The 27737-nt window shown below is 41.3% G+C and overlaps 3 protein-coding genes and 1 long non-coding RNA gene across 6 annotated transcripts in view; 3 read left to right on the plus strand and 1 right to left on the minus strand.

Moving 5' to 3' along the window:
• Positions 1-516: 516 nt before the first annotated feature.
• LOC124328531 (chymotrypsin-1-like) lies at positions 517-27483 on the plus strand. Of its 3 annotated transcripts, XM_046787350.1 has the most exons (7): positions 517-543; positions 635-1096; positions 1178-1299; positions 1373-1502; positions 1661-1936; positions 26948-27038; positions 27111-27483. In XM_046787350.1, exons 1-7 carry the CDS (start codon positions 532-534, stop codon positions 27206-27208), a joined length of 1191 nt encoding a protein of 396 aa, XP_046643306.1. In that variant the 5' UTR covers positions 517-531; the 3' UTR covers positions 27209-27483. The 3 variants fall into 3 exon arrangements, with proteins under 3 accessions (XP_046643306.1, XP_046643304.1, XP_046643305.1); XM_046787348.1 differs by lacking the exons at positions 517-543; positions 635-1096; positions 1178-1299; positions 1373-1502; positions 1661-1936 and adding exons at positions 11156-11714; positions 11822-11943; positions 12049-12175; positions 12262-12537; XM_046787349.1 differs by lacking the exons at positions 517-543; positions 635-1096; positions 1178-1299; positions 1373-1502; positions 1661-1936 and adding exons at positions 11156-11714; positions 11822-11943; positions 12049-12175; positions 26601-26876.
• LOC124328525 (transmembrane protease serine 9-like) overlaps positions 10976-27737 on the plus strand; it is a 30045-nt gene continuing 13283 nt past the window's right edge. The window contains exon 1 of the mRNA XM_046787342.1: positions 10976-11036. Coding sequence (XP_046643298.1) covers positions 11025-11036 — 12 coding nt within the window. The 5' untranslated portion in view covers positions 10976-11024. The remainder of the gene's footprint in view (positions 11037-27737) is intronic.
• On the plus strand, positions 15914-23478 carry LOC124328579 (transmembrane protease serine 11G-like). Its single transcript, XM_046787432.1, has 5 exons — positions 15914-15996; positions 20467-20799; positions 20939-20958; positions 23121-23194; positions 23278-23478. The coding sequence occupies exons 1-5, from the start codon at positions 15946-15948 to the stop codon at positions 23361-23363; spliced, it is 564 nt and encodes a 187-aa protein (XP_046643388.1). The 5' UTR covers positions 15914-15945; the 3' UTR covers positions 23364-23478.
• Positions 19938-24542, minus strand: LOC124328640. Its single transcript, XR_006916410.1, has 3 exons — positions 24529-24542; positions 21381-21382; positions 19938-20111 (listed from the first exon to the last, which is right to left on the minus strand). It is a non-coding gene; the product is annotated as an uncharacterized LOC124328640 (long non-coding RNA).

Genomic DNA, 27737 nt, shown 5'->3' on the forward strand with positions numbered 1-27737 from the left:
CAAAGAATTAATTGACACGACGACAGCGCAGAATAAAACATGAAAAAAGTATCTGTTTTGCACGTCATTTTCGTTATCCCTGAATTCTTCATTCGTTTCTTTTTTAAATAAATTAATCAGCAAAAGAAAAATTTGCATTTCAAATTTGGTTAAGTCAAGACGAGAGAAATAAATAATGAAAAGAACCAAAGACAAAAGTTGACTTTGCTGTAACCTCTAACAATGTCCAGCACATGGATGGAACTGTACAGTGGCAATGACCTAAACCATTGGGATGAGTGACTCGAGTCCAGCAGTTTATCTGTCGACTCGTCGTTACTAACCGAACGCGCGCAACTTACGGGAGTTCTGCATCTTCGAATTGTTTTCTTGTGGGTGAGTAACACTGGGCGTGGTCACTAGCAAATACAAAAAGTCCACAACGGAAAACTTGAACTTGAAATCAAGTTTCAGCTAGCGGATGAGTATAAAAGAGCCGGGTCCATCACAGGGCAAATCAGCTTCGTCGTCCAGCAGCTCCTGAAGGCAACCATGAAGTCAACGGTAAGCAAATTTCTAAATCGCATATTAATTACATTTTAAAATTCATAAGAATCTATTTAACTCATCAAAAAAATGCCTTGTATAATATTAGATGTTATTGGCGGTATTGTCCATACTGGCTGTAGCTAGTATTCGTGCTAAAAACATTGGTACTCTTCGAGCATTGCCAGACATTACTTCAGCTTCGCTACCCGTGAGTCAATGGCATGCCCAGAACGGGCAGGGTGAGGCTAGTTTCGGCTACGCTTACCCCGGCCAGGCTGCCAGCAACATTCGCGATGCTAATGGCAATATGGCCGGTTCTTGGGCTTTTGTCGACGCTGATGGTAACTTGATCCGAGCCACTTACACGGCCGGGCGAGAGCAAGGCTTCCTCGTCTCATCCACCAACGAAGGGCCAGCAGCCGCTCCTAAAGCTCCTGCATCATCCGATGCGGACCAAGTGGCTCCGATCATTTCCGATTGCAATGCCGTAGGTCGTTCCACCCACCAAGAGCCTAAATTCCGAATGGTAGGAAGTGTAGAAGCTGGCGTCAATCAATATCCTTTCATGGTAAGTTTTCAGACCCATTGTCGATTCAAATTGATGATGCTGGCCATCATTTTTAAGACAATTGCCATTGTTGGTGTTCAGGTGGGATTGTCGCAATACGACAAGGATGTGGAAACGTTCGTTCACATTTGCGGTGCGTCTCTGATCACTCCGACAAAGATCCTGACAGCGGTTCACTGCGTCACTGAGGACAAGTCTACCAAGTATTAAAATGTTTTAAATAATAAAGTAATTAATTTATAATCCGGCCATGTTTTTCACCGTCTCATTTTCAAGGCTCATCAAGGCCAAAAATTTTGAAGTCCGATTCGGCATGCACGTGCAAAAGACCTACAAAAACGACGCCGAGCAAACGCGCAGCGTTCGCAAAATTAAAATCCACGAGGATTATGACCCCAACTCGGTGGTATGTTCCATCTTTTGTATTATGGCTACATATACGTAATCACGTAACACATTCGTCGAAACAAAACTATACGTTGCTAGAACAGCTATAGCTTTATTACTATCGTGTAATTGCTGTATTCATATATACGTAGGCCTATAATAATATGTTTTCAAAAGGCTAACGACTTGGCCATTCTGACGCTGGACTCGCCCGTGGACTACACGGACAACGTGTCGCCCATTTGCCTGGTGCCGTCGTGTTTCGACGGTGACGACCAAACGGTCACCGCCATGGGATGGGGACACCTGCAATCTGACGGCGAGAATTCGCACGTTCTCCGGCACGCCGACTTGACGGTTGTCAACAACGACCAATGCAAAGAACAAGTGAATGATGGTGGTCTGCCCGATAGTGCGCTGTGCGCCTACGCCGAAGGACAAGACACTTGCCAAGTAAGTCCGGAGACATTTAATATACATGTAGCCTAATATGACTTTTGTCCATGAGCTGGGTTATTTGAAAATGCTTTGCTGGATCTTAAATTTTCGATTGATGGTTGCATTTATAGAGCGACAGTGGCGGTCCGCTGATCCTTGAGTATCCGGAAGACAGGAAATGCCGTTTCAAGCAGGTCGGCATCGTCAGCTACGGAGACGGTAATAATTAATGCATTAGGCCTATTTGAAAAAATTTCAATGTTGCGCAATTTGTTCCTATGTATAATAAGTTTGGCTATAATAAAAGATTCATTTTATCGTGTGAATATAGGATGCGCTGCGGGCACTCCCGGCGTCTACGCTAAAGTGGCGTCGTTCATACCTTGGATAGAAGAACACATGTAAGGATCGCTTGATGTGCTGTAGATGCGCGTTCATTCTGACTGGCCCTACTGGGGAAAAAAAAAAAAAAAAACCCCGGACGCGACTTTGTAATACTGATGATTGGGAATTCCATTTTGAATTTTGCAAATGCGAATTCAAACAGCAGTTGAAGTGGTGGCGCAGCTTTTTTTTAATTATTTCATCAATGTATGTATTTAATCAAAATTGTTGACTTTGATGTTGACTGATATTCAAAAATAAAATTGAACCCTTCATCAGCAGCAGCTAAACTTGATTACTCTTGTTGAGTCTCTGGCACAGCAATCGTGGAATAATTAAATTATATTGATGATAACATTTCAATTTGATTAAGATCATGTTAAATGATTGCACGCGATTGTTCGTGCCATGATAAACAGAGAAGTCAATGGTCGACCTTGCGACCAGACTCTTATATACGACCTTGGATTACGTCATCATCATTTATCTAATGTATATCTGGTGTTTGCGTAGCAACAACAATATACATTCAGATCTCTGAGGGAGTCCCCGTTGTTTGGAGTTGTTGCTGGAGAACTTCCAACACGGAAGAAATCGAAATCGTTCGCCTATGTAACATGAAACTGAAATGTATAATACCTTTGCTTCCTTAATGTCGCACGGATTTCTGTATACAGAAAGACCCTGATGGACATTAACTTGCCATTATTATCGATTATTATCGAAAGGAAAGTTATTAAACTGGTTTCGATGCTATCGTTTACTTGCTGCCGAATTTTGATTTGACCTTCATTTGACTTTCCTCTTCACTTCCTCTTCACTGACCGGTTATATTAAGGTGTGGTCAGAATGAAAAGTAAACAGGGGGGAAATACAAACTCTGTTTATAGCCGTTCTGTCGTCCATCGAATGGGTATAAGATTGGTAGATGACAGCCCAACCCTGACGATTACTTCTCCAGACTCGCATTGACGAACTGGACACCATGAAGAGCACTGTGAGTAAAAATCTAATTAGTAAATTAATTCACTTTTAAACTTCAACTAAGTTGCAAATTTTGGTACGGCAGATTGCATGCATTTTGATTTTATTGGCTGTGGCTTGCACTCGAGCCAGAAATGTTAATTATCCAGCCATTCTACCCGATATTTCTTCACCTTCGTTGCCCAGTCGACAGTGGAACACAAAGGACGAAATTGGCCAGGCCAGTTTCGGCTATTCGTACCCGGGCCAGGCTCGCTCGAAAAGACAATTAGCTGATTGTGAAACGAATTTTGGAAATGGTTTTCCTATTGTTAATGAAAAGTTCAATTATTCAATGCACGTGTTTGAAGAAGAAACAGGTCTGAATCAATACCCTTTCATGGTGAGTGAATGATTCAACTTAATGAGCCCGACATGGCAGTTTAACATTCGTTAAATTATTCTTGCAGGCGGCCTTACTACAATTCGATGAAACGTCAAAGCGATACAAATTGGCGTGCGGTGGATCGTTGATTAGCGCCACTAAAATTCTGACCGCCGCCCATTGCGTTACTCAAAACGACACGTACGTCAAAATGCAAAATCGAAATTTGTGTACATAGTATTCACCTCTAATCATTGTGCAAACAGAATTCCAACTTTTGACAAATGGCTGGTCAAACTGGGCATGCACAATTTTAGCGAAACAAAGGACGATGCCGAAGTGACAATGCGAATCAATCAGATAGAAATTCACGAAAACTACGATCAACTAAAGAAGGTAAAAACACCGATCAATCCCGCTATTTCTAATGATTTCTGACGGAGTTGTTGATGATCACTTCCGATACAGATCAACGATATCGCCATACTGACGCTCGAGTCGCCCGTGAAATTCACCGAAAAAATTTCAACCGTCTGCCTACCGCAAGAGTGCCACTCAGTCGCAGACCTTTCTCCAGTCTTTCCCCGAATTTTGGAATGGGGAAACTCAGTGCCACGTCGGAACGTCGGAAACTGGAATGCCCTCCACCACGTAACCACTGAGACGATGGACAAAGATACCTGTAATTTTTATGCAACCAGTTATTACAACTACACCAAAAATATTGAATTAGACGACCATATGGTTTGCGCCAGAGCGAAAGGGGTTTCTTATTATCAGGTATCTATAAATGCTTCGATCGGTGATAAAATAATTTAAGCTCTTGTCATTTATTTTTTATTTTATTTATTTTAAATTTGACTTTGAATATAATTACTTGTTGCGTGATGCATATAGAAACACGAAGGTGGTCCGGTGATAATAAGAAAGGACGTCAGTAGAAATGAAGAGTGTCCCTGGTTGCAATATGGCATAATTGTTTCTAAAGGTCGGTACCGGTAGGCCTATTACCTGATATAAAACAGTATTAGCCTACGGCTCATAAAATAATATCATCGACGTTAAAACTTCATTCGAATTTCTCTTTACGATACAACAGGAATCTTTCAAGCACAAACCGATATTTACAACCGATTGACGTCATTCTGGACCTGGATCGATGGCAAAGTGAATCCGTTGTAAAACAAAAGGATAATCTGATTCAAAAATTTCAAATGTCTGGTTGTTAATAAAAAAAATTGCGAAAAACTTACGCTCTTTTTTGGTTGCTAAACAATACAATTTATTTGCCGAAAATTCAATATCTCTTATTCCTACATTAGTGTGGTGAACCGTCACCAGGAGGCGCACAGGCGGGCGAAAAGGAAGAGAGAGAGCAGACGACGGCCGAGGATTCATTCACGTGCAAAAGGAGAAAAAGTCAAGTGTGTGTAATTTTCGAGAGTGTCTTTGGTCAAGAAATAAAACCTGGAAATTCTGCCTCTTCAACCCGTGTCGGTTATTATTCATCATCGCTATTGTCCAAGCAAACGGCGTATTTTACATGGTGCCGAAACCCGATTACGAATAATTCAGGAAGCCTATCGAAGTCTGTCGAAGGCGTGTGGCGGCCATTTTTTTTTCTGTGCAGCCAACATGTAAGTTTTTCTTTAACATCTCGACAATTTAAACGGACTCGAACGAACTCGAACATATTCTCTCTCGAACAAAGCAAAACACGACGAACATCGAACCCCTACGTTTCGAACTAATTCGGTCTCAGTTTTTCGCACAATATCGTTGCCACCGAGCATGCTTTACGCCTTGATCGAAACTTCCATCCCAATCTTTGTCTCGTGAAATTGATTTTCCAGTTGTTCTATGCTATAACCTCCAACAAGAATGAAAGTCAATAATCAATTTTTTGCGTTTACAGATTTCTCGAACTGACCACTCATTATCGAACTTGTATACCCGTAATCTTTGTCCCGAACAACTTAAGTATTTATTTAACACTGTTTCAATAATTTAGACCATATAAACTAATTGTACTTTGCTTATCATAGACTTAGTGGCCTGGTCAGCTATTAGTCTTGTAACCAGTGTCGCCACCTATTCGAAACCTTTGACGAACTACAAACCAAGAAAAGCGTGTTGTAAAAATCCGTGCAGCATCGATCTCGAACTGCACTGCTTACAGTGTCTCGTAGGTTTAATTAAAACTTTACGTTCCCATTACCTTAATAACAAGTCGCTTTCGTTACAGACGCCACAAATAAAGGACCAAGTTAAATCAGAACTCTACCACCGAACAACTTTCTGAACATTCCCAATAATATTGTTTCCCTATTCGAACTCTTTGGGTATTTATTACCATAATTCATTAATTCGAACATCCACTCAACTATTCTCCTTCGTACAGGTTTACACATTTGATTCGGTTGCAAACCTTTCACGCTTGTCTCGTACCCACAATCGAACCATCGAGCAAGCTTACGGCCTAATCGAAACATGGCTGACGAAGACGTTGTCGACCCGCCCGTCCTATTCGGCATGCGAACAAATGCCAAGCGTAGACACACGAACCTTCTGCGGCAAGCAAGAGAGTTGATGAACATCAACGCCACGCGGGAAGAATTCGAAGCCTTCATGCCAACTCTCGAACTGGCGCACGCTAATCTCGTTCACATCCACGAACGATACGTGGCCGCCGCGCAACTTGACGATGGTGAACAGCACGCAGCAGCCACCTACTTAGAAGGGATCAACAATCTGCAAACCGGTTTTGTTCAAGCAGTCGCTGCCGCCTTACGAAGAACAGCCCCTCGGCGCGCGTGGAACATTTCCGACACCGTGGTCCGTGAACCCAACCAGAATGTGCCAATTCCTCAACCTGAGCATCAGCAACTAAACGCTGTGAACAACGTCGAACAACAACCGCAACAGCCAAACAACCCGCCACAGCCGGGCCAAGACGATCAATCGAACGACACGCAGCACGACAACTTAAGTCCCGTAGATTTCGACTTTCACTCAGCAGCAAAGAAACGCAAGATCGATCTTGAATTTCGGTTGAAGCAAGCAAAAATTAAACAAGATCGTGAACTCAAAGATCTAGAGCTCAAGAACGCGCGCGAACAAGAAGACCTGGAGCTTGAAATTCAGTACGAAAATCACTTGATCGAGAGCTGTGGTGGTGCAATTGGATCACCGCAATTTGCGTCCACGCCCAAGTTACCAAGCAACGTGCCGATGAATGATTTGGCTAACATTCCGCTGCTGCCAGCTACCGTTAACTCGACTCCACCGACGCAACCTAATTTTGCCCCGTCGCATCATTGGCCGAAACTAGACGTGGCAAAGTTCAATGGAGACCCCCGTACATGGCTGAAATACGCCCACGGAATAAAAGCAACGATCCGAGACGTAAATATGCCCGAATCGCTGAAACTTCTGGGGCTTCAAGAAAGTTTGAAAGAAGAAATCCAACGTCGTGTCGCTCATATTTTCACGGGTGCGTACACTTTTCAATCGGCATGGGCCGAGCTAGAAAAAAAATATGGAAGCCAGCACCTTATCATCCAAGCCCACGATCAACATATGCAGCAGCTCCCGTCATTCAGGAACGGCGACTTTAACGCACTCTTTAATTTGGCCGCTGCGGTACGCGACGCCGTGTCAAGCGTAGACGAAAGCCATGTCATGATGTTCAACACCGTCGCCAACTTACTTCATACCAAATTGCCGATCGACTTGCAAACAGACTGGGGAAAATATGCTTATGGTTTAGACAGAATGGCCACCCTAAAAGATTTCGACAAATGGATCGATCGCGTGCTCAGCGCAGAAGAACTTCGTGGCGGAAAGCTGTCGTCATCCAACCCAACGAACGCTGTCAAGAACCCAATTCAGCCATCAAATAGCAACCGACAGTTGGGCAGCTACACCGGATGTTCGTGGGTGGGACCAGCCTTTGCCAATCGAAATTTTGTCAAAGTGGAAGCAATGGACCTCCAGCCTGGAAAAATTGCGCCTTGTTTCTGTAAAACGATGCTTCCGACCCGCCGACTTTCCCCTCGCAGGCTCCGATTTTGTGTTGGTCATTTTCGCCGATGCTTCGCCCGTCGCCTTCGGAGCGGTCGCTTACCTGCGCGTACGATTCGGTGATAAAATTCATGTCAGCTTCGTCATGGCCAAAGGTCGCCTGGCGGGGCTCAAGCCGACTACCATTCCCCGACTGGAGTTGAAAGCGGCAGTATTGGCCGTCAACCTGTCGTTGATCGTGAAACAGGAGCTTCGACTTTCATTTTCCTCAGTTGAGTTTCATACGGACTCACAAATTGTTTTGTATCAGCTTCGTGCCTCTCACCCCGGTCGCCCGTCATTTGTAACCAAACGCACAAATGAGATTCTACAGCACTCGACGGTTGATCAATGGCACTACATTCGCAGCAACGACAATCCCGCCGACGATTGTACCAGAGGAATCGTTCCGAAAGACTTTGGGCCAGATTGCCGCTGGATTCGAGGACCAGATATTCTTTTCAACGTGTCCTACACTCCGCCGCCATTCGATCAGCAAAGCATTAAGACTAAAGAAAACGAAGAAATACAGGCGGTCAATGTGCAACAGCTGCACGTTGCTAAAAGTTCTTGCCACCCGTTGTCATCCGCTTTGTCTAAACTCATCAGCCGAAGCATTCAACTTAACACTCTGAAACGAGAAGCTGCTCTGCTGCTACGCGGTGACTCCACGTCGAAAGATGATCTGAATTCCGACGAGATCGCTGAAGCCTTCCGCATCTGTCTGCTAGTGTCTCAGCATGACGCATTCTCACGGGAACGTACAGCTCTTCAGAAAGGAAAAACGATCCCCCGCGACTCCGTCTTGAGGCGGGTCGGGCCATACCTCGACCCAGACGACGGCCTGTTGAAAGTCGATGGAAGATTGGGCCACGCAATGCTGCCGGCACGTACCTGTAACCCAATTATAATTGCTCCGGATCATCCGCTTACAAGGCTTATCATCAGCGACCGTCATCTACAATTGCTCCATTCTGGTGTGGAACATACGTTGAGTGTTGTTCGTGAGCAGTTTTACCTCCCACAAGGACGCAGGGCCATCCGGCGTACACTTGCACAGTGTACCAAGTGTAAGATGCTGCGTGCTATGCCTCAGGCACCACGAATGGCTAGCTTGCCAAAGGAACGTCTTGTGCCCTTCTTGCGCGTATTCACGAATGTGGGACTCGACTGCTTCGGGCCCTTTCAAGTTGTGATTGGAAGACGATCAGTGAAACGGTGGGGACTACTGATAACGTGCCTTTCCACCCGAGCCGTACATTTAGAAGTGTTGGACACGATGGACGCCGATTCGTTCATCATGGCGTTGCGGCGATTCATCTCCTTGCGTGGTCACCCCAAGGTAATTTATAGTGACAATGGCACCAACATCACGGCCGGAGAAAAGGAACTCAGGCTTGGGATTGAAAACCTCAACTCGACGCGAGTGGCAGCAGAATTTATTGACCGCGGGATCACTTGGAAGTTCTCCCCACCGTCTGCGCCGCATTTTGGTGGTATTTGGGAGCGTTTGATTGGCTCTAGCAAGAGAGCCATGCGCGCCGTGTTAGAAAGCCGCTCAGTAACCCACGGTTTTTGCGCACGGTTTTTGCAGAAGTGGCCTCACTTCTAAATTCACGGCCTTTGACCAACGTCCAAACTGATCCGTCAGAACCGGAGCCGCTCACTCCCTATCACTTCATTCTCGGCAACCCCCATCCTCACCGAGCGCCTGATACCGAAGAGGCATTTGATGGCCTCACGCGGCGGAAATGGAAGCAGGCCCAGTTCATTGTGGACCAGTACTGGAGACGCTGGATGAAAGAATACCTCCCGACTCTCATCGAGCGGAAAAAGTGGGAAAAAACAGTCCGTCCAATCAGAGTTGGCGATGTCGTCATGATTATGGATGAAAATAGTAGAAGAGGCGATTGGCTGATAGGGAGCGTTACTAAAGTGTTTCCCGGCAGTGACGGAGTTGTCCGTGCGGCAACCGTGAAGACTGAGCGTTCCGAACTAACCCGGCCGGTTGTCAAACTTTGTTTCATTTCAGGTTCTCGCGTTTCGTTCGAGTGATTCCGTCTTTGGCCGGCCCGGACTGTGGTGAACCGTCACCAGGAGGCGCACAGGCGGGCGAAAAGGAAGAGAGAGAGCAGACGACGGCCGAGGATTCATTCACGTGCAAAAGGAGAAAAAGTCAAGTGTGTGTAATTTTCGAGAGTGTCTTTGGTCAAGAAATAAAACCTGGAAATTCTGCCTCTTCAACCCGTGTCGGTTATTATTCATCATCGCTATTGTCCAAGCAAACGGCGTATTTTACAATTAGCCTATCTAAATAAAGAGATAAATAATTTAGGCCTAGCTACATTTTGTTGGATCGTAACAAAACTGTTTCTCAATCAGTTTACGCATTGCATGACTATAAAATTGAAGTACCCTTGCAATGAAGTGTGCTGGGAGTTTATCAAGGCGTGGTTCTTAATTTCACTGGATAAAATATCTTGAGGCGACTTTTTGGCTTTGCTGATTTCTTTGTGCACACACGACATTTCAGAGATTGAGACGCATCAATCTTTCTTTCACGATCAAGGCCGCTTGTCTGGCAATAATCGAGAGTCGTCACCGCACTAATGTAAAAACAACTTAATTCAAGTTTGATGCAGCAAACAAAAAAAACAAACAAAACATGTGGAAGACAATCGTTCGTGAAAGACCTTGGCAATTTCCGGGAACATCCCATATCTATGCAAAGTGGGAGTTAAATAAAAACAAAAAATTTTGATTCAACAACAAACATTTTCCGATGTCTTACTCGTCTCCCCTACTCCGGAGCTAAAGAAAAGCCGTGATATTTGGCCAAAAGACAACTTGGAGGAGACATTATTATCGACTCGATGAACCAGATGCGGGAAAATTCAAACACTTTTTGTTTCCAAGGACCAATGCCATTGTAGCTATCTCATGGCATCGAAACTGATCAAAACGGGTGTGGACCACAACCCGTTTGTCCAGGGCGGTCCAGGGTATTCCCCTTTTCGGCTTGTTCCAGCAATTTTTGCATGTTTGATTAAATTTCAGCAGAAAGGCCACTAGACGACAGGTATGAATAACCCCCCCCCCCTCTTCCACACCCTTGCATTCTGTAGACTGTATAGACTTATTAATTGGGTGCGGTCAAGAACATAATCTGCCCTTCAAACAGTATTATAACACAAACATCTATACGTTTCATTGCTCGACGGTTGAGTATAAAAGGGAATCCACAGCGGCACAGCCCATCTAAAGACATGTTCTTCATCCAGCTTCCCAGCAAATAGGAACGAGACGAAAATGAAGTGCCCGGTAAGTTCACATCGTTTTTTTGAAATTGTTTTGAACTTTATTGTCTTGATTTCAAATTTATTATCTTTATTATAGATTGTTTGCATGTTGGTGTTGTTGGCTGTGGCCAGTTCCCTGGCCCAGTATATGATCTACCCGGGTCTAGGCCCCATGCTGAACCCCATGCTACCCTTCAATCTTCCCGTTTCACGCCAATGGCCAATCAACACGCAAATGTGGCACGCCCAGGACGAGTTGGGTAGGGCTAGTTTCGGTTACGCCTACCCTGGGCAGGCTGCCGCCAATTACCGTGACGCTGCCGGTAACATGATCGGCTCCTGGAGTTACATCAACCCGAATGGCAAATTGGTCGCCACTTCGTACGTGGCCGATCACCGAGGCTTCCACGTTCAATCCAACGACTTGCCCGTCGCTCCCGTGGACAATTGGGTGGCTCCAGTTGCTCCAGTTGCTCCAGCAGTAGTGGCGCCTACTCCTACGATTAAGGACGTTTCCAGTGAGATTAAACCGGCCATCACCACCCCGATTAAGACACCCGAACCCGTGACTAAGGATCCTGCCGCTGTTATCATTGCCGACGACTGGCAGTGTCTTCAAGCTCGCCGGAAGCGTCAAACCGACCAAGTTGCTTACATGGTGGCCAGCAAAGAATCCAACGAGAATGCCTACCCGTTCATGGTGAGTTTTTGGCCATTAAAAATGATAGAAAAACGAATACCCAAATCAAATTGTTTAACTCTGCGGATGCATGTCTCTGGTATAATGCCATCCCAATTTAAAAATAGGTTGCCCTGGTCACGTACGATGCAGATCTTACAGTGTCGGCGCACGCTTGCGGAGCATCTTTGATTTCTTCGACCAAACTTCTGACTGCGGCTCACTGCATAACAAAGAACGAATCAAAGATGTAACTACATTACCAAGACCGACCAAAACCTCCCCATTGAGCCCCATCAAAAAGATGTGCTGCATTATATACTTCACGTTTTCATTCGCATTTTTATTTGCGTAGATATGAGCCCGACAATTACTATGCTCATCTTGGCATGCACTTCCGCACCGCCAAGTACACCGATGCCAAGGCGATTAGGAAAATCGTCGCTTACAAAATTCACGAAAACTACGATCCTTCTACTAAGGTGAGTCTCAATTTCAGATGAGCTCAACGTTATAATGTTCATTAATCATGTAACGTTATATTTAACTTTGTTCTTGATTGCATCAGGCGAATGACATGGCCATTCTGACGCTGGAATCGCCCGTGGAATTCACCGAGACCATCTCGCCGGTTTGCTTGCCACAAAAGTGCATGGACGTCAAGTTTGTCGGCAGGAGTGTAACGGCCATGGGGTGGGGCCTCACCAAGGAAAATGGCACCGTATCCGACTACCTTCGAAGCGCTTCGTTTAACGTCATTTCAAAAGCAAAATGCAGCCAATATTACGATGATCTGACGGACCACATGTTCTGCACCTACAAGGAGGGACAAGACACTTGCCAAGTGAGTGGCATTTTCCTGTTATTGTGTTTTCTGTATTCAATCGTCAAAGACGACAAAGAGTTTTGACGTTTGCCATTTTTAGGGAGACAGCGGCGGCCCATTGGTCACCGATCAGGGTCCAAGCGACAATTGCAAATTCATTCAGGTTGGCGTCGTCAGCTTCGGAGATGGTACATACATGAGATTCTTTGAACAGAGTTTTTAATTTTTGCTTATTAAATACTCATTTCCACGTTGTATATTAGGTTGTGCAAAGAAAGGAGTACCCGGCGTTTACATGAAAGTGACGTCCTTCGTTCCTTGGATCCAGAGGAATCTTGACTGAGAAAGTGGGACAATCGGTGATCCGGACGCGACTGTTGTATGACTTTTCCAAATTGAATTATTGCGGCAGTAATCCAATGGTCCAAGTTGTGTACGCCAACAGTCGTGGAGCAATTGGTTTTTCTTGTTCCAATTGACTAACAAAAATCGACTTCCTTTTCAGTTTCCTGTGATGCAATAAGTGCCCGCAATTTTCACTTTATTCTCCATCTGATTTTGACAAACTGTTCGGTGTTGGACAAAGAGCAATACATTGAATCAATTTTCTAAATTTTGTTTCGTATTCCTTATAGCGTCTGATTTACAGAGAACAGTTCAAATCTGTTTACTGTTTATTTTGCGCGCTTAACTAATAAAAAGGAATTGGGTCTAGTAATTTTACATAAGAAAGCATTGTAAGAAAACCTAATAGTTTACCGAAAAGTGATCAATGAACACTTAGCGCTCTATTGAAGTTTCCAAGATCGCAGTTTGCTTTTATCTATTATTTTTGAGGTAATTTAACAAATGTTGCGTTTTTCTCAGCAGTAAACGCAGTGCAACACACTTCTAGTGATTTGGTTAAAATTCAAAGATGGCCGTTGTATTGTTTTCTCGTTGTTTATGGAGCTCTCGACTCGTGTGATTGCGAGAATGTGATGTTTACTAAGTCTTGCTCAGTGGTCGTGCTACGGTACTAGTAGAACCTAGTAAGGTTATCAGTTTATTAATTTTGTGGAGTACAAAAGTCAAATTAAAAAACCCAAAATTTTACCTACCTTTGTGTGACAAATGTGATTAAAATTGCTGCACCGTTATCGGCTGTCCTTGGATGATAAACAATAAATGTCTGATCGTGATTGCGTGTGTATGTTACAATATGTGTTCCCTCTTTCCTCAACAACTCGACAACTATTAAAGGCACAGTATATCTCTTCATAGATTGAAGAGTGTCGAGTCAGATGCAGTTTAGAAGGTAAATAACGTTTTAGGATTAAGAGGGTACAATTGTGGGAACAGATTCAACTGAAGTAGACTTTTAATTAGTGTATATTTATATCCCAATTTGGGGAATCTTATTTACTGATCTTGCTGAATAGTACTCATGAACTAGTTCACCATTATTTGGTTTACAATTTATTTAGCACTGTCCTTTTGCTTTCCCTTAAGTATAAGCTAAATTTAAGTAAAGTGTAAACCAAGTTGAAACTCTTTCTCAATTGTCTGTCGATTGTTTAATTATCTTGCCCAACACTCGATAGTAGGCCCACATTGTTCCCTCACATAGTACTGTCGGTTTACTTTGTTTACAGTGTAACCTGATTTTATGCCTCTTTCTCTCTTTTGTGCAGATTTGAAGTTTATGCCATCATTGACAACAACAAACAAAATTAACTTGCACACATAGGCTGTCATTGTCAGCAGTCTCAGTGTTATCGATTTGGTATGTATTTCTTGAGATTTACATTTTTGGGGTGGTATTAGTTGAAATATTATAATTCAATTTGTCAGCAATTGTATTAGGTATGTGATCATGATTCGATTAATTGGACCAATTTAAATTAAACATGATTTATCATCTTGTTAACATTTGCTCATGTGTAATCGTTTTTTTTTTAAGCATGACCTTGAGATGAGGCTATTATAACTCTGGTTTATGTCATCATAGTGGCCGTGTGTATATGTAGTTCTACCAGTTTATTTAACAAATGAATTTCGAATTGAAAGGAGTCCCCGCAATTTCCTCGTGTTGTGAAGATATTTCAACAGGAGAAAATATTAATTGTCTACTTAACTATTTATGTAGAACTTCGCTAGGAAATTCAAATGGATTTCTTCATCCCGTTTTCGTACCATAATATTCGCATCCCATTATTATTGATAGGGAAGTTATTTTTTAAACTGGTTTCTTTGCTAACCTGTACTTGTTACTGCATTTGATTTTAACCTTCATATAATTTTCCTGTTCACGTCTTACTGGTCATTTTTAGGTGTGGCCAGAATGAAAAGCAAAAAAGGATGAAACACAAACTCCGTTTATGGCCTTTCTGTTGTCCAGCGGATGGGTATAAAGTGGCCGGATGACAACCCAACCTGACGACTTATTCTTCTCCAGACTCGCATTGACGACTGGACACCATGAAAAGAACTGTGAGTTACTCTATTTAGTAGACCAATTCAATCAAACTTAAACTGGATGATAAATTTATTGTATTTAGATTACATGCATTTTGATTTTATTGGCTGTGGCCTGCACTCGAGCTAGAAATGTTGATTATCCAGCCAGTCTACCCGATATTTCTTCACCTTCGTTGCCCAGTCGACAGTGGAATACAAAGGACGAAATTGGCCAGGCCAGTTTCGGCTATTCGTACCCGGGCCAGGCTGCCAGCAACGTTCTTGATTCTGCTGGTAACATGGCCGGCTCATGGGCTTATATCGACCCAGAAGGGAAAGTGGTCAAATTCTCCTACACCGCCGATGAACGAGGTTTCCGCGTCTCCACGAATGTCTTGCCATCAGCCGCTTCTGTGGCCGATTTGGCAGTAGAACCAGTTAAGACAGTTGCTGCCAAGGCTGCCTCCGCTCCAATTGATTCCATTGTCAATGACGATGATTGCATTGGCAACCGTCCAGCCCGCTCGAAAAGACAAACTGGTGATGAAACGAACTTTGGAAATGGAAATCCTTATGTCAATCAAATTGAAAATTTCGAAGATGCAAATACGAAAAATATGGAAGAAACTGACCGGAATCAATATCCTTTCATGGTGATTGAATTAATTCATTTATTGAGCCCGACGCGGCAGTTTAATATTCGTTTAAATCTTGCAGGCAGCCATACTACAATTCGATGAAACTTCAAAGCGATTCAAGTTGGCCTGCGGCGGATCGTTGATTAGCGCCACTAAAATCTTGACCGCTGCCCATTGCGTCATTCAAAACAACACGTACGTCAGAATGCTTTATTACGCTTTGAATTTAAACTTTTTATTTACATTCACCTCTAAGAATTGTGTAAACAGAATTCCAGCTTTTGATAAATTGGTGGTCAAACTGGGCATTCACTTCTTGAAAAAAAAAGCGGACGATGCCGAAGTCACAATGCGAATCCAGCAGATAGATGTTCACGAAAACTACGATCAACTAACGAAGGTTGGTCATAGCATCAATAAATCACACTATTTGTATTGCTTTCTGACGGAGTTGTTGTTGACTTTCCTATACAGTTCAACGACATCGCCATAGTGACGCTCGAGTCACCAGTGGAATTCACGGACAGAATTTCGACCGTCTGCCTGCCGAAAGACTGCCACGTTGGTGCTAATTCCGGCTATGCCAGGGCCCTGGGCTGGGGAAACGCCAAAAAAGGAGAAAAAAACTCGGATGTCCTCCGCCACACGACCATCAAGATGATGAGCAATGAGGCTTGTATTCAAAAAACCGCCAGCAGGCAAATTGAATTAGCCGACCATATGATTTGCGCCCTTGCAACTCGAGATTTTTGTCAGGTAGATTTAAATACTTTGGCAAGACTTAATTATAAGATTTGTCTTTGAACATCAATCTTTGTTGGGCCAGTAGAATTACGATGGTGGTCCGATGATACTGCAGAGGCCCGTCAGTAAAAATGAAGAGTGTCCCTGGCTACAATTTGGCATCATTAGTTCTGCAAGTGGTAATATTAATTCCCAGATATTATTGTGCGCCTGCTCTTTAACATCTTCGACGTTAAATCTCATTCGAATTTCTCTGATTCAACAGGATGCTATGGAAAGGGTGAGCCGGATGTTTACACCCGATTGACGTCATTCTGGACCTGGATCGATAATAAGGTGAATCCGTAGTTTAAACAAATGAATTGGATATCGTGTCGTTTGTTATTTTTTTGTATTTTTGGTTTGATGCTTTCAAAAAAATTGCTCATTTCGGTTGAGGTTACAATGTATTTGATCAAAATTCAATGACTTTCCCTGTAGAATTAATCATGCCGTACTTTATTCTAAGAATTAATTTGTTTACTTTTTAAACAACAATGGCAATCAAAGGACCTAGCCTTGAGACGTCAGTTTCTTATATCCTTGCTTTATGTCATCATAGTAACCGTGTGTTGCATGTAGTTCTACCGGTTATATCAAATAAATTACCAAGTGAAAGAAGTCCCCGCCGTTTCATCGTGTCGTGAAAATATTTCAAAAGTAGAAAATCTTATTTGTCTTCTCAACTTTTTTTGGTTTTTATGTGGAACTTTGCCAGGAAATTCAAATGGATCTGTTGCTTCCTGTTTTTAGTATGGAGTTGGATATACCATGGAACATCCCATTATTTTTTAAAGGAAAGTAATTAAACTGGTTTCGTTGACTAACCTGTTCTTGTTGATGCATTTGATTTAACTTTCATAGCTATCTCTTTCCTCTTCACGTCTTACTGGCCATTTTAAGGTGTGGTCAGAATGGAAAGTAAAAGGGGAAAAAAACGCAGATACTTTTCATAGTCATTTCTGCTGTCAGCGAATGGTTATAAAGTAGCCGAATGACAACCCAACCTGACGACTTCTACTCCAGACTCGCATTGACGAACTGGACACCATGAAGAGCTTTGTGAGTATAACTCTATAATAAGTAAATTAAGTCTCTTCAGCTGTCATTGAATTGTAAATTTGTTGCGTTTTTTTAGATTACGTGCTTTTTGGTTTTATTGGCTGTGGCCTGCACTCGAACCAGAAATGTTAATGATCCAGCCAGTCTACCCGATATTTCTTCATCTTCGTTGCCCAATCGACAGTGGAACACACAGGATGAAATTGGCCAGTCCAGTTTCGGCTATTCGTACCCAGGCCAGGCTCGTTCGAAAAGATTTATTGCTGGTTGTGAATGGAACTTTGGAAATAGAAATCCTATCGTAGATATCACTAAATTTAGTGATTCCGATTATTCATCTACCGTCTTAAATGTGGAACGAACGTTGCGTAATCAATACCCTTTCATGGTTCACGACAGTTTTACATTTGTTGAATTCCTCTTGCAGGCGGCCTTACTACAATTCGATGAAACGTCACAGCGATTCAAATTGGTCTGCGGTGGATCGTTGATTAGCGCCACTAAAATCCTGACCACTGCGCATTGCGTCATTCAAAACAACACGTAAGTCTAAATGTTAAATTACGCTATGAATCAAAACTTTTGTCTAGTATTTACCTTTAACAATCTTGTACACAGAATTCCATCTTTTGACAAATTGGTGGTCAAACTCGGCATGCACATTTTTAGCGAAACAGAGGACGACGCTGAACTCACAATGCGAATCCGGAAGATAGATGTTCACGAAAACTATGACCAACTAACGAAGGTTGGTCGTAGCACCAATCTATCACACTATTTGTATTAATTTCTGATGAAGTTGTTGATGATTTCCGATTCAGTTCAACGATATCGCCATAGTGACGCTCGTGTCGCCCGTGAAATTCACCGACAAAATTTCGACTGTCTGCCTACCGGAAAAGTGCAACCAAGACATGGAGTATTATGACAAATCACGAGCCGTGGGATGGGGAAACTCGAAGGAAGGAGAAGAAATTTATGGTGCCCTTCGCCATATGAGCGGAACGATGACAGCCAACAATTTTTGTATTGATTTGATCAAAAGCAAGAAAATTGAATTAGCCGACCATATGACTTGCGCCTTTCCGTATTATGGAGGTTTGTGTCAGGTATGTAAATGCTTTGGTGATAAAATTAATAATAGATCGCGTGTTTTAAATTTGACTTTAAATGTAATTCGTTGTTGGGTTGTGCATATAGAATTTCGATGGTGGTCCGATGGTGCTGCAAAGGCCCTTTAGCACATATGGAGAGTGTCCCTGGATACAATTGGGCATCATAATTTCTACAAATGGTAATACCCAAATATAATTCTGCGCCTGCTGTTAAATATCTTGATATCTTCAACGTTAAAAATCATTTGAATTTCTCTGATTCAACAGGATGCCATGAAAAGTCCGAGCCGGATGTTTACACCCGATTGACGTCATTCTGGTCCTGGATCAATAATAAGTTAAAACCGTTGTAGTGCAAAACGGAAACCGATTCGATTGTGACGTGTGTTTGGCTATGGTTTTTATTAGTTTAATGGCTTAAACAAAATTTGTGAAAAGTTTCTCATTTGGTTTGCTTCAGAATCTTGAGGCAACTTTTGACTTTGCTTATTTTGTGTCTCATTTAAAATGTGCTAATTGTGTCTCATTTCAAAATGCAACCTGTAAGCAATTATATGGGGTATGTGATCTTGTAATCATGATCAGCATGTGTATGGGTTCGTGATTAATTGAACCCGTTTAAATATCATAAGATTATTCATGCAGTAAACATTTTTTCATTCGTAATCGGGCGGTGGCAATCAATGGGCGTGACTTGAGAGTTGAGACGTGATTTGATATTTTCTGCCAGCGATGCAGAACTTTGCCAGGAAATTCAAATATTTTTTTCTCGTATTGGCTGAGTTTTTGAATTTACCACGATGGGCATTTAGATCCCATTATAAATAGGGAAAGTTATTAAACTGGTTTCGTTGCTGTCGTGTATTTGTTTCTGAATTTGAATTTGACCTTCGTTTCTTATTCCTCTCCATGTCTTACCTGTTGGTTTTTAGGTGTGGTCAGAATGAAAAATAAAACAGGGAGAAACATCAACTCCGTTTATAGCCATTCTGTCGTCCAGCGGATGATTGAACTTAAACTAAATTGCAAATTTTGGCACTGCAGATTGCATGCATTTTGGTTTTATTGGCTGTGGCCTGCACTAAAGCCAGAAATGTTAATTATCCAGCCATTCTACCCGATATTTCTTCACCTTCGTTGCCCAGTCGACAGTGGAATACAAAGGACGAAATTGGCCAGGCCAGTTTCGGCTATTCATACCCGGGCCAGGCTGCCAGCAACGTTCTTGATTCTGCTGGTAACATGGCCGGTTCTTGGGCTTATGTCAATCCAGAAGGAAAAGTGGTCAACGTCTCCTACACCGCCGATAAACGAGGATTCCGCGTCTCCTCGAATGTCTTGCCAGCAGCAGTCGCTCCTGTGCTGGCCGATTTGGCAGTAGGAGCAGTTGCGGCCGGCCGCAACCCTGCCAAGGCTGTCCCACCTCCAACGGACGACGAAAACTGCATCTTAAACTTTCCAGTCCGTTCGAAAAGACAAGCTGATGAAGAAATAAAGCCTGATGCAACGAACTATGGAACTAGTATTAAAAATGAAATGGGCCGGAATCCGTACCCTTTCATGGTGAGTGAATGACTTGATTGAGAATTTGAGAACACGTCAGCGTTACTAAATTTGTTGAATTCGTTCAGGCAGCGTTGCTGCAATCGACGAAACGTCACGGCGATACAAGTTCGTTTGCGGTGGATCTTGATTAGCGCCACTAAAATCCTAACCGCTGCCCATTGCGTCATTCAAAACGACACGTATGTCAGAATGCTTTATTATGCTTTGAATTTAAACTTTTTATTTACATTCACCTCTAATCATTGTGTAAACAGAATTCCAGCTTTTGACAAATTCCTGGTCAAACTGGGCGTGCACTTCTTGAACGAAACAGCGGACGATAGAGATGTTGATTTTTGATACAGATCAACGACATCGCAATTGTGACGCTCGACTCGCCCGTGAAATTCACCGACAGAATTTCGACCGTCTGCCTGCCGCAAGAGTGCCACACAGCAGGCAATGATGGTGTAAGATATTCATATTCCCGAATCCCGGGATGGGGAAACAATAAGAAAGGACAAAGACACTCGAATGTCCTTCTCCACATAAGCGCCCAGATTTCAAAAAGCAACGAGGCTTGTATGAATGATACAACCTATGATGGCCAACTAGTGATGATGAAAATTCAATTAGCCGACCAAATGATTTGCGGCTTAGCCTTGGGCCAAGAACGTTATCGCGGGAGATTGTGTCAGGTATAAATAAATATTCAGGCGATAATATTCGATAATAATAGTAAGCTCGTTTAATTATTATCATTGTTATTTATTTTTTATTTATTTGAATTTGAATATTTGGCTTTGAATATAATTCCTTGTTGGGTCGTGCGTATAGTATCACGACGGTGGTCCTATGATCCCGTATGGAAATGAGTCAATGAAAATCACTGCAGATCAACGAAAATCATAAACAAATCAATAGACAGTCTGAAATGTCATAGAATGTCAGTAAGAATATCACGCAAATATCACTGGCGATGATTTTCTATGATAAATCAATTTACAAAGTCAGTAACAAATCGTTGGAAAATCAAAGATATTTCAAAAATTAGAATAGAGTCCCAAAAACTCATTGGTTTATCATTAGTTCCAGAAAATGAAGTATTTTGAAGTGATTAAACTTAACTTAGTCATTGAACTAATCAATGAACATAACGTAAAAATCCATGGAATATTTTCTTTTGAAAAATTACTGATTTTCTACTGATATTTACATTTTCATTAATTTTCAGTCAACCTTTGAATTTCTTATCATTTTATTGCCATACTTCATTGACATCTATAAATCAATAATAAGCATCTATTTATCACTAAGAAATCATTCCAATGATTAATAAATGATTGTTCAATGAGTCCTAAACGGTAATTTTGATTTTATAATGATTTGTATACAGCTTGCTATTGATTTTTATAATTACTTCTCAGTTCCTATCACTGAGCTTTCCTCAGATTTCAGTGATATTTCAGGGATTACCACTAAGAATTATCACTGAGAATGATTTTTTATACAATGATTTCTATTGATTGATTGAATACTGCTCAGTTTAAATCACTAAGTTTTCCCAACATAAATTTTAATGATATTTCAGTGGCTAGCAGCCTAGCACAGTTGACAAATATCACGACAGGGATTTCCAGAATCATTTGATTTTCACTGATTATCAATGTAAATCATTAGTTATCCCGATTAATATTTTCCTGATAGTTCATTGACTTTATTGCCGATTATTACTAAATAGTGAACATAGTGAATGAATACCATTACAAATGATTTCTCAAATATCAATAAATTATCACTGAAAGGCCTTTGGAATGCTTTTCACGTTCTTCTTATGAAGAATCATTGACTTATATTATTTTGTTGCGTCGAAATCAATGATATTAAGGGTGAATTTCCATATGTAAGAAACATACGGCGTTGTCAACATAGTTAATATAGAATCGAATGTGCAACCATAGGCCAATGGTTATCGCACGCTCCTATGGATCGAAAGGTACCGTGTTCAATCCCAGATCGGGGCTTATAAATATGAATCAATGAAAATAATTCTGAGTATGATTTCAGTTGGTATCTTCTTCATATGATGATGGTAAGACGGGTGGTAGTCTTGGTTTAACGCGAAAGCGACTCCTAGGCGAACAGCGCAATCATCGTAAATATGAAGGAAGATACCATAATTTTGAGACCTACTTTAAACGATAATATCCTAAATGACAATATAATGATGTTTCTAGTGATAAATGAATGATTTTTTTCGGGCTCGGTTATAATTTCTATCCGCTAATTGATTTTGCAATGACAAATATTTCGTTACTGAACTCTATCCTATTTCTAGCATTTTTCTCATATGTTATTTCATGATTTTGTGAAAGATTTTTTAATGATTATAAAAATACCAAACACACCACCAACACGTTTTTCTTTTTCTTCGAAAAAAAAATTGTTTATCACAACGCCTGATATAGATACGTATGATTTAGATACTTGAACTGACTAAATTTATTGAATGTCCAACGTCATAGGTAGTTGGTTAAAGAGTCTGGCTTCCACTCACAGTTGCGATGGTTCAAGTCCCGATACGGAAAATTTCAACCCATGTTACAATTAATTCTAACAGATAATAGGTAAGTAAGTAAAATAAAAAAGGAGAACAAGGGTAAGGAAAACCGACAACAAGAGTTCAAAACTGGTAGAGAAAGAAAACTAGTATAGTAAAATTTAGCTTTTGAATTTTATAAAAAAAAAGTCATTGAATACAAGCATTGAAAAATCAATCAATAAAAAAGCATTGAAAAACTAATCAATAAAAAGCATTGAAAACTTCACATTAAATCAGTCAAAAGTAAATGAATATATGATTTGAAAATCAATGAAAAACCATTAATTTCTCAGTGATAAATTTATGCTTAGTCAGTAATAATCATGTCCGAATTTTGATGGCGAAAATCATTGGAAAATTAATCAAGCCAATATCCTTGAATTATCAGTGATTAATCAAAGGGGCGTTTTCATACGGGATACTAGAGAGGCCCGTTAGCAGAGATGATGAGTGTCCCTGGCTACAACTTGGCATCTTTAGTTCGGCATATGGTAATTACCCAGAAAGAATATAATTATGCTCTTCAAAAATCTTTGACGCGTCAAACGTCATTCGAATTTATCTGATTCAACAGGATGCAATGGAAACGCTGAGCCGGATGTTTACACCAGATTGACGTCATTCTGGACCTGGATCGATAATAAGGTTAATCCGTGGTAATACAAAAGGATAATCTGATTCGAAAAAATTCAAATGTCTGGTTGTTAAAAAAAATGATGAGGAACCTGCTCATTTTGGTCGCTACACAATACAATTGATTTGCCAAAAATCCAATGTCTTCTTACATTATTTAGCCTATTAAATAAAGAGAGAAAATTAATCAGCCCATTTGTTGATTTCTATAACAAAACTGAAAACTCTTTTTATGCAATTGCAAGTCTATATTTAAACTGATATACTCTTGCGATGAAGAGTGGGAGTTTGTCAGGGCGTGGTTATTCTCAATTTCACGAGATAAAATATCTTCAGGCGACTGTTTGACTTTGCTGATTTCTTTTGTGCACGCACGACATTTGACGAACATCAATCTCGACATCAACGACATCAATATTTCGTTCAAGCACGATCAAGGCCGCGTGTCTGGCAAAAATCGAGAGTCGTCACCGCAAAAATGTAAAAATACAACTTAATTCAGGTTTGACGTTTGATGAAGCCCCACAAAAAAAAAACGAAGGAAGACAATCGTTCGTAAAAGACCTTGGCAGAGTCTGGCGGTTTCTGGAAACACCCCAAATTTATGCAAAGCGGGAGACGAATTAAAACAAAACATTGATTTTGTAGCAAACATTTTCCCGATGTCATTATTATCGACTCGATGAACCAGATGCGGGAAAATTCAAACGCTCTTTGTTTCCATGGACTAATGCCATCGTATCTATATCTCATGGCATCAAGATTGATCAAAAAGGGTGTGGACCAACAACCTGTTTGTCCACACTGTTAAAAATGTATTTTTTTTTCGACATTATGTATATGTCTAAAATAGAGATATGGTAACGAAAAACGATAGCATATATCGTTTTTAAAATTTTCTGATATAAGTATTGCTAAAACTGTAATAATAAATTACGTAATAAGACATTTACGAGAAAGATATATTTTAAGGCCGAAAAATGATATAATATATTACAAAATGTGATACTTTTTTATGTCGAAATTAATCTGCGTATTAAAAACAATTTATTATAGTCAAATTTGTTATTAAAATGTACTATTTTCCGATATTTAACAATGAAATCATATTCGTTAATATGAAATCTTTACTATTGATTTTCAAAAAACAGATATTGATACTTTTATGTAATGAAATAAAACATTTAAGTACCGTTTCACAACAATCAAACATTACTTTAACTGGGACATAAATTCATAACCATATTATCTTATCGAGAATCGTGAGTAGTTTAATAACCTGCCCTATAGAGCTGCCCCCAAATCACCAGAACAGATACATCAGAACCAAATTTATTATTATAATTATCAAAGTAGCTCAGTGGTAAAGCAGTGGCCTGGCATTATAAAGATCAATGGTTCAATTCCCAACTTTACCTTCTCTAATTTCTGAATTAAAACAATTCTCGAAGATACTACTTTCCCATAACTGAGCGCCGCAAACAATAAATTCAACAGCCGGACAATTCTGTAATACATATGCGTAATACAAAAAAATTTTTTTTGTATGGGTTACATGCATCTATATTAACGGTTACAGGGATTTTAAAATGTTAATAAGAGAGATAATTAAAATATCATTTTTCAATAATTATGTAATACATTTTTAGGCATAACTATCGTTTTTTGAAAACAGTTATTTAAAAATGTCTTTCTGGCGGAAATCGGTTTTAGAGATTAAAAATATCGAAAAACGATATTCTTTTTTAACAGTGCAGGGCGGTCCAGGGTATTCCCCTTTTCGGCTTGTTCATGCAATTTTTGCTTGATTTGATTAAATTTCAGCAGAAGGCCACTAGACGACAGGTATGAATACCCCCCCCCCTCTTCCACACCCTTGCATTCAGTAGACTGTATAGACTTATTAACTGGGTGCGGTCAAGAACATAATCTGCCCTTCAAAAAGTATTATACAACACAACCTAACCGTTTGATCGTCGCGCCCGACGGTTGCGTATAAAAGGGAATCCACAAATCCAGCTAAAGACATGTTCTTCATCCAGCTTCCCAGCAAATAGGAACGAAACGAAAATGAAGTGCCCGGTAAGTTTGCATTTAATTTTTGCAATTGTTTTATTAAACATTATATTGTCTTGATTTGAAATTTGCTATCGTCAGATTGTTTGCATGTTGGTGTTTTTGGCTGTGGCCAATTCCCTGGCCCAATACATGATCTACCCGGGTCTAGGCCCCATGCTGAACCCCATGCTACCCTTCAATCCTCCCGTTTCCCGCCAATGGCCAGTCAACACGCAAATGTGGCACGCCCAGGACGAGCTGGGTAGGGCTAGTTTCGGTTACGCCTACCCTGGCCAGGCCGCCGCCAATTACCGTGACGCTGCCGGTAATATGGTCGGCTCATGGAGTTACGTAAACCCGAACGGCAAATTGGTTGCCACTTCGTACGTCGCCGATCACCGAGGCTTCCGCGTTCAATCCAACGACTTGCCCGTCGCTCCCGTAGACAATTGGGTCCCACCAGTTGTTCCAGCTGTTCCAGTTGCTCCAGTAGTTGCCCCTCCTACGATTAAGGACGTTACCAGTGAGATTAAACCGGCCATCACCACTCCGATTAAGACACCCGATCCCGTGACTATGAAGGATCCTGCCGCTGTGATCATTGCCGACGACTGGCAGTGTCTTCAAGCCCGCCGGAAGCGTCAAACTAACCAAGTTAATTACATGGTGGCCAGCAAAGAATCCCGCAAGAATGAGTACCCGTTCATGGTGAGTTTTTCGCTATTAGTTTGAAAACGAGCACATTTCAATTTTATTTTAATTTTGACGGATGCGTCTGGTATATACCATCGTAATTAAAAAATAGGTCGCCCTGGTCACGTACGATGACGATCTTACAAAGTCCGCGCACGCTTGTGGAGCCTCTTTGATTACTTCAACCAAACTCCTGACTGCGGCTCACTGCATAACCAAGAACGAAACAAACATGTAAGTCCTCCTCATTTAGCCCCATCAAAAAGATATGCTGGATCATATTTTACGTTTTCATCCGCATTTTATTTGTGTATAGATATGATCCCGACAATTACTATGCTCATATTGGCATGCACTTCCGCACCGCCGAATACACCGATGCCAAAACTATTAGGAAAATCGTCGGCTACAAAATTCACGAAAACTACGATCCTTTTTCAAAGGCGAGTCTCAGCAATTTCAGATTACAGCGTCAGTCATGTAACGTAATATTAACTTTGTTCTTGATTGCAGGCAAACGACATGGCCATTCTCACGCTGGAATCGCCCGTGGAATTCACCGAGACCATCTCGCCGGTTTGCTTGCCACAAAAGTGCATGGACGTCAAGTTCACCGGCAGGAGTGTGACGGCAATGGGATGGGGTCTCACCAAGGAAAATGGCACCGTATCCGACTACCTTCGAAGCGCTTCGTTCAACGTCATTTCAAAAGCAAAATGTAGCAAACATTATGATGATCTGACGGACCACATGTTCTGCACCTACAAGGAGGGACAAGACACGTGCCAAGTGACGTTTTCCTGCAATTTGTTGTTTTCTATTCAATCAGAGATTAAACAGAGTTTTGGCCGTTTTTACAGGGAGACAGCGGCGGCCCACTGGTCACCGATCACGGAAGCGACGGCCTCAATTGCCGATTCGTTCAGGTTGGAGTCGTGAGTTACGGAAATGGTATACATGAGATTCTTTGAGTTTTTTTTTAATTTATGCTAATCCTATACTCGTTTTCACTCTGTGTTTTAGGTTGTGCAAGGAAAGGAGTACCCGGTGTTTACATGAAAGTAACATCCTTCGTTCCTTGGATCCAGAGGAATCTTGACTTACTTCAGTTAATTGACTGAGAAAAGGAACAATCGACACTTGAAATCCGGACGCGACTGTTGATGTCGACTTTCCATTGAATTGCGGCACTAATGCAATGTATTGTCGTGTGTTCAAGCAACAGTCGTGGAGCAATTCTTTTTTCTTATTCCAATCCTAACAAAAATCGACTTCCTTTTCGGTTTCCTTTGATGCAAGTGCCCGGAATTTTCACGTTCTTCATCTAATTTTGACTAAACCGTCGCTAACTGATCAGTGTTGGACAAAGAGCAATACATTGAATCAAATTTTTAAATTTCTTTTCCCGTTCCTTATTATAGCGGCTGATATACTGAGAAGTGAATACAGTTCAAATCTGTTTGACTGCATATTAACTTAAAAGAAAATTGAGCCAAGCAATTTTACAAGGAATATTATAAGGAAACCTAACTAGTTACCAGTAAAGTGGCAAATGAACACTAAGTACTCTATTGAATTTATCAAGATCTCAGTTTGCTTTTATCTATTATTTTAAGGTAATTTAAGAAATTTTGCGTTTCTGTCATCAGT

Source organism: Daphnia pulicaria, chromosome 3 (assembly GCF_021234035.1).
Source record: "Daphnia pulicaria isolate SC F1-1A chromosome 3, SC_F0-13Bv2, whole genome shotgun sequence".
NCBI classification, from domain to species: Eukaryota; Metazoa; Arthropoda; class Branchiopoda; order Diplostraca; family Daphniidae; genus Daphnia; species Daphnia pulicaria.